At 42.4% G+C, this 9,857-nt stretch overlaps 1 protein-coding gene across 1 annotated transcript; it reads left to right on the forward strand.

Moving 5' to 3' along the window:
• The first annotated feature begins 22 nt into the window (after positions 1–22).
• zgc:66427 (uncharacterized protein LOC406256 homolog) lies at positions 23–8,989 on the forward strand. Its single transcript, XM_033982742.2, has 5 exons — positions 23–787; positions 939–1,034; positions 2,071–2,176; positions 7,789–7,884; positions 8,432–8,989. Exons 1-4 carry the CDS (start codon positions 196–198, stop codon positions 7,844–7,846), a joined length of 852 nt encoding a protein of 283 aa, XP_033838633.1. The 5' UTR covers positions 23–195; the 3' UTR covers positions 7,847–7,884; positions 8,432–8,989.
• Positions 8,990–9,857: the final 868 nt, after the last annotated feature.

A 9,857-nucleotide genomic window follows, 5' to 3' on the forward strand; every position in this document is an offset into this window, starting at 1 on the left:
TCCACTTCCGCTGCAGCAGAAAAAGGAAAATGTGGATCGAAAGGACAAACTGAGGCCGATCCAGGAGCGAGGAACCGCTTCATCTCCAGTGTCCGCCCCGGGCCCTGGGCCTTTGTTCAATAAAGACCCGCAGCTCCGCGGCTGAAGCTCCGCGGCTGAAGCTCCTTCTTGTTCTTGAAGCCTGGGCCCGGTGAGATGGGGACCAGAGCGAGCCGCCTCCAGGAGGACCCCGTCCTCCCCGCAGCCTTTGGCAAAGACGGGTCCAGGCGGGAGTCGTACCGCAGACCCCGCTGTGCTCGGCCCTCCAGCCTCATGGTCCATTTCACCGGGAGTTTAGAAGAAACGGAGACAAACCGGAGCCGATCAGAGGAAGGAAGCGACTCAGACCCGGGACAGCACGGAGCGAGCGCAGAGGGGAGCCCCGCAGAGCACCACCAGCACCACCAGCACCTCCAGCACCTCCAGCACACCCCCTCCACCGCCTCCACGCCCTCCGCCCGGGCCTCTCCGGCCTCCCCGGCCTCTCCGGCCTCTCCGGCCCGGGACACCGAGGGGAAGTCCGGGGAGGACGGCGGCAGGAGCCCGGAGGCCCCGGTGGAAGCGGAGCCTCAGCCCGGTCTGGAGGACAGCACAGGCCGCACTCCGCACCGCACTTTCTCAGAGAGGCTCCCCGGGACCAGGCACTCCTCCTCCCGCAGCGTGAGGTCCGCCCGGGGCAGGAGCACACAGCCCCGACCCGTGTCAGAGGCGTGGATCGGACTGTACCGAGTCAACAACCGGCACGGCAGTGAGTCACACGGAGGGTTTAGACAGAATATACAAGTCAGAACAAGGGTTTAAAAGAGCAGAGATTAAGTCATAACAAGGGTTTAAAAGAGCAGACAGAATATATAAGTCACACACAGGGTTAATCAGGTTTAATCATTTCTCTGTGGCAGGTATCCGCTGTCCATTCTGCTCCAAACCTTTTCCTGGAGGTCGAATCGAGGAGCATTTGCTCGGCTGTTTGACCTCTCCCCCCCTGCCCTACAACAGTGAGTATAAAACTACAACAGTGAGTGTAAAAGTACAACTACAACAGTGAGTGTAAAAGTACAACTACAACAGTGAGTGTAAAAGTACAACTACAACAGTGAGTGTAAAAGTACAACTACAACAGTGAGTATAAAACTACAACAGTGAGTATAAAACTACAACAGTGAGTGTAAAACTACAACAGTGAGTGTAAAACTACAACAGTGAGTGTAAAAGTACAACAGTGAGTGTAAAACTACAACAGTGAGTGTAAAAGTACAACTACAACAGTGAGTGTAAAAGTACAACTACAACAGTGAGTGTAAAAGTACAACTACAACAGTGAGTGTAAAAGTACAACAGTGAGTGTAAAAGTACAACAGTGAGTGTAAAAGTACAACAGTGAGTGTAAAAGTACAACAGTGAGTGTAAAAGTACAACAGTGAGTGTAAAAGTACAACAGTGAGTGTAAAAGTACAACAGTGAGTGTAAAAGTACAACAGTGAGTGTAAAAGTACAACAGTGAGTGTAAAAGTACAACAGTGAGTGTAAAAGTACAACAGTGAGTGTAAAACTACAACAGTGAGTATAATCTAGACTAAACTCTATCTACAGAATTTGTTGTTAAAAATATAAGGGCCTTTGTCTTTCATTTTCAGTAGTGCCAGCTCCTCATTCAGTTTCCTGTGATCTAAGACAGGGGGCGCTCTGGGACAGTTGTCCATGTGCTTGAATGTTTTTAATCTTGTTATTCACCAGTGTCTGTTTCACTATTGATTTTCTAACTTTCTGTTGGTTAAATCGACAAAACCTTAAGCTGCGTCTGCTGTTGTGATTTTGGCTTTACAAAATAAATGAAAGTGAATTAAAAATGGTCTAATAGATGATATTATTTTTATAAATACTGTCTAATTACCCTCAGAACACATTGAGTTGCTGTTGGACGAGCAGTGAAACGTTTAGTCCAGTGGACAGAGTTAAACGCACCTGGACGCCCGGGGCGTCTCACAGACGTTAGACTCCAGTTGTTCTGATGTTGTGCTCTTGTGCCTCCAGCGGACGTGCTCAGTAAAGACAGCGGCGAGTGCTCCATCTGTTTGGAAGAGTTGGTCCAGGGAGAAACCATCGCCCGCCTCGCTTGCCTCTGCGTCTACCACAAGAGGTCAGTCACGCTCTGTTTCTCCGACTGTTCCACCACATTTTTAGTTTTGTGAGTTTTGAATCTGACTGAGGCTGTACAGCTTTTTTCTAGGGTTGTTCCAATACGATACCGATATCGGCAAAAGCCGCATATTTTTACAGGTATTATATCGGTGAGTACTCAGACCAGAAGGAGCACCCGCAGGTGTGAGCTCTGCTGCTGTTGCCATCTGTGGCTAATGCTAAAGCCTAGAGCAGGTTAAATGCAGACTGTGGAGGCTCTGCAGACACTTAAAACACGACAGAAAAGATATTTGTGTTTGCTCTTTGATAATTTCATTTAGCCTTTGGAACAGACACTGAACTAACGCTAAAATAACCACAGAGCGCTAACACTAAAGCTATTAATTTTCCCATTTTACATTTTAGAACTATCTCTTAATCAGTCATTTTATGGGCCATTAACTATGAACCTCCAGGACACTGAATTTGAGAAAAACATTTTATTTAAATTATTATGATGAACTATTATAAAAGTGACACAAACAGAAGGCAGGATGTGACTCTCACTGTCCTGATTTTTTTTTGTCCACTGTTGAATTTTTAAATTCAAAACTACAAAGTCAATACTCAAATGAATCACGTTTGCTGTTAAAAAGAACAGGACAGAACATGTGTTTTAGAAAGTTCATTTTCTGAGGCTCAGTGACGTTAATGTCCTGAGATTATTGCATTATTATTAACTGAGCTGTTCATAATCCCAATCTCCACAGTCATTATGAGTTTGGTTTCACGCCGTGTGGAGCCCCGAGGCCCACGGCTCTGGGTGTTAGCGTGCATTAGCATTAGCATTAGCACATGAGGCAAGGCAAGTTTATTTGAATTACCTTGTGTACGAATTGTGCTGTACAAAGAGCTTTACAGAATTTATTTATTTATTTATTCATTTAGAAAAGGGACAGTGCATATTAATGAACATAAGATACATATGTAAATATGCAGATTTTAGCCACAGGCTGTTTCCATCTGTCGTCCCTGGACAGGCTGATGGTCACATTTAACATAAAATACCACATACACAAAATACAGTCAAATACAGAAAAAGGACAGAAGCCAAGTCAAAAACATAAACTCAGGAGGGTTACTACAACTTTTAAAGTGCTGTGTTTATTGCATAAGTGTGTGAATAAGAAAGACATTAAAATCACACAAATCAAAACATAAATAATCAGCTAGTCACATGTCTCCACGCCCCTCTAACCTAAACTCCTTTGTCCAAACCAAATTTGTATCAGGATTTTGTGAGTCTTTGTAAAAGTAAACATTCTAAAACGTTATTTGTGCGATATTTTAAACTTGAATCAATGGAAACTAAAGCCATAGCGGATGGGTAACATTTTTAACCATTTCAGAGTGTAAGATGATGAAAATGTGGTCAGGTTAACAGCTAGCATAATCAACGCTAACTCAGTAGGCAAAGGCGAGTTTATTTGTACAGCACAATTCATACACAAGGTAATTCAAAGTACTTTACAGAATAAGAAGGACATTAAAATCACACAAATCAAAACATAAATAATCACAAATAATCATCATAAATTTACCATTAAAAGAGAAGAGGCAGAATAAAAACCTTTCAGTCACAGATGAACAGAACAGAGTCTGGATTTAAACATTGTCAAAGTCGAGGCCTGTCTCACATCTTCAGGGAGAATGTTCCAGGTTTTAGCTTCATAAAACTTAAACTCTGATTCCTCATGTTTAGTCCTGACTCTGGACCAGCAGGAGGCCGGTCCCTGAAGTCCTCAGACTGTGAGATGGTTCATGTGGCTCTAACATGTCGGAGATGAACTTTGGACAGAGGCCATGGAGAGACTTATACACACAGAGCTGATTTAAAGTCTCTGAGCCACAGGAGCCACAGGAGCCAGAGACCTGAGCCACAGGACACGTGTGAATTTTCCAATTTCAACAAAGTACTCCCTGTTTTCTACATAGGATTTGAACCAGTTTAGTGCAGTACCACAGATGCGCTCCCAGTCCTCTAGTCTCTGTAAGAGGATCCCATGATCCACAGAGTCAAACACTCAGATCTAACAGGATCAACACTGAGACTTTACATCAGTGTCAGGAGGACGTCATTTGTCCTCGATAAGAGCATCTCAGTCTGTGGTGGGTCTAAAACCTGAAAACATCAAAGGAGTTGTTAATTTCGAGGAAGTTAATAAGCTGTTGGTAAACAAGTTTTTTTAAGGACTTTGCCTAAAAACTGCAGATTTGAGATCGGTCGATAATTGTTCAATATTGTGGCATCAAGACTGCTCTTCTTTAGGAGAGACTTGATAACCGCTGTTTTCAAAGCTCTTGGGAATGTTCCAAATTGAAGTGACATATTAACTATGTGAGTGAGAGATGACAGCAAACTGAGCACAGACAGCATGAGGCATTTTCAAAGTGAATCATTTCCATGAACAGTGCACCTGTTTTATCATTTATGTGTCTCCTCTGAACAACTGCAGGACCAGCCGCTGGTTTGGGAATAACAGACAGGTCAAAGAAGACACAGAAATGATCAGAGCAACATCCACCACATTGACATTTGAAATATTTACTCCTTTTGTGATGAGCAGGTCCAGAGTGTCCTCTGTTGTGGCTCACTGACATGAGTCAGACCAAAGGTTTCACAGAACTGAGCTCTTTAGCTCTTTCTGTCAAACACATTATCCACATGTACATTAAAATCACCTGTAATGACTAAAGCATCAAAGTCTGTGCATACGACTGAAAGCATCTCAGTAAAATCATCAATAAAAGACAGTGCTTAGTCAAATACAAACCTCCCCAGCAGAGTCTGGAGGGGGATTGTTTTAGCTCCATTTTGAATGAAACATACTCAAAAGATGAAAACACCACAAATGACAATCTGTGAGTAACTAAATTATCTCTAAAAAATGCGCACACACCTCCACCCTTTTTGTTTACTTGTGTTTCAGATTCAAATTTGAAGTTGGGTGGAGTTGATTCCACTAGAATTGCATTACCTGTGTTTTTGTTGTGTTATGTTTCAGTTAAAAACATAAAATCAAGATTAAAAGAGGAAATAAAATCATTAATTAAAAAGGACTTGTTACATAAAGATCTGACATTGAGCACAGCAAGTTTCAGATTAGTTTCAGTAGGACTGGATGTTATCGTCTTACAGGGAATGTGAACTAAATGTCTCTGATTGGACAGTCTGTCCTTCTGTTAATCAGTCTACGTGGTGTAACTGTAGATATAGCTCCATCACAGGCCTCAGTCTGATATTATCTTTATCATGACTGTATGTCCTGAGACAGCAGAGGCCCTGTGTGTCCTAACTCTTGTTGATAACAGCTCTGGGGGAAGGCAGGGAAGGGAGAGGAGGGGGGAGTTTGGGTGAGGGACCGGGTGAGGGACCGGGTGAGGGACCGGGTGAGGGACCGGGTGAGGGACCGGGTGAGGGACCGGGTGAGGGACCAGGTGAGGAGGCGGAGCAGGGGGGAGTTTGGGTGAAAGACGAGGGGGGATAGGTGGGTATGGGGAAGAGTTCTGTATAGTTGATGCCAGAACTCTTGATCGCTCTATATTAGGTGTGAGGGGAGCCATCTTAATTCCTGATCTGATGAGACTTTCTAGATGGTCAGGAAGGGCCATAGGTGAAGGACTGTACCTAGAGCAGTGGTTCTTAACCTTGTTGAAGATACTGAACCCCACCAGTTCCATCTGCACATTCACCGAACCCTTCTTCATTGAAAATTATATGTATATATATTTTTTCAAATTCCAGACATATGTGTGTTTTACTGGTGCACATGAACCGTGCATTAACATCACTGTGTTCAAAGAGTAAAACCAAAAATGAACTTATTGTATTTATGCTATTTATTATTTTTAACATTTTAACACACACCCATCACCTCATTTCCATCAGGCCACAATAATAATGAATATTTAGTGCAAATCAGTGACTTCTGCTGTTGCCTTTGAGAGACCATTTCAGAAATGCGTGGCTTCCCCTTGGCCACTCTCATCTCATTTTCACAGAAAAGTCTGTTCCTTTTCTTCGTTTTTATGTTGTTTTTATGCCGTTCGAACGGCTCATTTAAGTTGGGCAGGTACGTCGATAGACACATCAAAGGTGCATTTGTCGAATTGGGCCAACGTCTGGAGACACACAGTCCGTGAATCATATGAGTCGGGTGTGTGTCTTGACCTCCGCCGAACCCCTGAGACTGACTCACCGAACCCCTACGGTTCGATTGAACCCAGGTTAAGAACCACTGACCTAGAGTGTCCACTGTACTTTTGGACACTCTAGGAACCACTAATAGTCCTGCATTCTGAGAGCGGAGTGCTCTGTTTGGCTGGTACGGGACAAGAGCATCTTGCAGATTAAAAAAAGCAAAGTAAGGAGGAAGCAGCAGGAGCAAGCAAAGTTTGCGTCTGCACATTCAGAAGCAGGAAATGACTCAAATGTTAAATGACCTTCGTTCCTGCACTGAAGTTCCACCTGATGTGTCTCGAGCTAAAGTATAAAAAATAAGATGCTAATCAAGACTAAAACTAGTATTGAAACTAGATTCTCATTTTCACAGGTATCGATACTAAAAAAGTCCCAGTTTCCTGAATCTGTTTATACTGATGTGTCTCTGTCACAAGTACAAGACACATAGACCAGTACACACCATGGACCAGTGTGAACTACTGCACACTGAGGCTTACACACGTGTAACACACGTGTAACACACATGTAATACACATGTAACACATGGAATAGAACACAAAGTACATGTTGATGTGGAATAGCACATATTATTGACTGTCTGTGTGTCCCTCAGTCGTCCAGGTCTAACCCAGAGCAAAAGACAAAATAAAATCTGTCACTGGACAAATTGCTGCAGGAGTGAAGACGTTTCTCTGCTCGTCCTGTTCTTCAGTTCTGGTCAGATTCCTGCTGGACACTGCCTTATATCTGTCTGAAGGGAGGAGCTAATGACACTGAAACTGTAAACATCTATTGTCTCCAGTTTCAGCCTTAACGACCCTATTCTGCCTGTAATGGCCACCGATTGTTCTTTGTTCCCGTTTTGTTTTGGGTCGGGGGAGTTATAGATGAGGGACAGGTGATGTCTCAGGCCCCATTTCTGTTTAAGGCAGGATTGTCTTTCCTACAAAAATCTCTTCTTTAACTCTCCTCTTAAACCATTTCTTTTCTGTGGCTCAGATCTGACCCTCTCTCTGTTCAAAGCAGTGGTCAGTGTGTGTGAGATGGAGATGAACAGCAGACTGTGGTCCTGAGCTGCTCTCTCTCGTGTTGAGCAGACTGTGGTCCTGAGCTGCTCTCTCTCGTGTTGAGCAGACTGTGGTCCTGAGCTGCTCTCTCTCATGTTGAGCAGACTGTGGTCCTGAGCTGCTCTCTCTCGTGTTGGTTCTTTCTCTTATGGAGTGTTTAGTTTCTCCAGTGTAACACTCACTCTTCACTGAATGGACACATTACTTTATGTCTTGGGGTTTTGTCCTTTTGGATGAACCAGTTTTTGTCTCAAAGTGTTTGAAAGTTTGAAATAAAGTATGGTAACACTAAATGTGACATGACTGTCGTCTGTTTTGTAGCTGCATTGACTCCTGGTCCAAGGTGAAGCCCTGCTGCCCGGAGCATCCCTTCGACTGACCTGTGTCACATGACCCACCATGTGACCAACAACTCAGGTACCAACCAGGAAGTGACAGTGTTCACTTCAAAGGGCAGTGTAATGGTTTTATTCAGATTATAGGGACTATATAAGATTATATAAATGAGACATAAACCTCACAGTCTGTGAGGATCTGAGGGGGCGTGGCCACAAGAAATCTATGATTTAGCCGTTTACATTTAAATCATTTTATAACTTAAAATATAACTGCAGCCAGTGTGGACGCTCAAGAGGAGACGCCACAGTTTAACACATTTATTTATTTTCAATAAAAAATGAAGCACCAACTGGCTGCAGTTTTATTTAAAGTTCTAACTCTGAAAAATGCCCAAAAATTAAAATTTTGTATCATTTTTGAGTTTACTCAAAAACTAAATATCGAAAATCCCCAGTGTATATTTTATTATATAATGTGACGACAACATGAAGCACCTGGTGTGACTGACCTGGTGTGACTGACCTGGTGTGACTGACCTGGTGTGACTGACCTGGTGTGACTGACCTGGTGTATGTGATATCTGACCTGCAGAGTCTCATGTTCAAACATGTTTTGTCTTTTTCAGGAGATTACACTGAACCCATTAAACCCCAAAAACCTGATTGAACAAACCCCTGAACTTGGAGCTGTTCTTGGAGCTGTTCTTGGAGCTGTTCTTGGAGCTGTTCTTGGAGCTGTTCTTGGAGCTGTTCTTGGAGCTGTTCTTGGAGCTGAACATTCAAGTGGACGATTCACCCTCCAGGCTCCAGTGACGTCCCCAGAGAGTTTCAAACCAAAAAGGAACCAGTTTGACGCTCGCTCTGCGCCAGCGGCAACGGAGGATTGACCAGTATTTACACAAAGACCATTGAACACATCGAATGTTGTTGCTGATGAAATATAAGTAAACACAAACAACTTTTTTGTTTTAATTAAATCTTGAACTTGAGGGCCGCTGGGCCGCAGGGCGGATCTGTTACTGTGAGACTGGACACTACCTGTGTAATTTGATCTCACTGAATGGGACTATCTCGGTCATTCGAGTTCAGTATTTTTAAAAGTCGTGTGAAGGCCTCATGCTTTGGACGTTCACTATTTTCAGTTTGCAAATTCCCCAAAATCATCTATGGAAACAAACGGTAGAGCTGCGCAGTTTACGAAGACAAATGGATATGTGTTTAAAGTTGAAAGAGAATCTTTGACGTTTTGAGCAGATGTGAAGCTCGTAATATAAAACATAATAATATAAAACATAATAATATAAAACATAATATAAAACATAATTATATAAAACATAATTATATAAAACATAATTATATAAAACATAATTATATAAAACATAATAATATAAAACATAATAATATAAAACATAATATAAAACATAATTATATAAAACATAATTATATAAAACATAATTATATAAAACATAATTATATAAAACATAATTATATAAAACATAATGCTAATGTTGGACATTTGAAAATCATCATGACTAAAACTGCACTTTTCAATATTCTCACATTTTTATTTTACACTTTTCCCACAAACCTTTGGAATAATTGTAGCATAAAGAGTTTAATGGGGCAAGTCCAGACTGATGTGTCTGTATTTTTCAGACAGAGGGATGTCCGTCTGGTCACCACTTCCTCCAATCAGATTTGTTTATTTCAGTGACGCTTGTGAATCGAAGGAGCTCATTGGTCGCTCATCATTTACTCACAAAATGACATTTCTCTGTTTTCAGATGAACAGAGTTTAGTGCGTCGCTCATTTATGCAGATGTCCTCCATGTTTTTCAGTCCCATATGATATTGTTTTTCTCGTAAGCCGCCATATTTGTTTTGATACAGTGGGACCGTGCGTCTTCCTGATTGGCTAACACATCTGTCAATCACATCCAGGGGAGATTCAGGGGTGACCAGACTTGCATCATAAAGTATTGAAGTGTGTGTCGTGGAGTGTAGAGGCGTTATCGGACGCTGATCATTAGCTTTACGTGTTGCTAACGATCC

Source organism: Periophthalmus magnuspinnatus, chromosome 17 (assembly GCF_009829125.3).
Source record: "Periophthalmus magnuspinnatus isolate fPerMag1 chromosome 17, fPerMag1.2.pri, whole genome shotgun sequence".
NCBI lineage: Eukaryota > Metazoa > Chordata > Actinopteri > Gobiiformes > Gobiidae > Periophthalmus > Periophthalmus magnuspinnatus.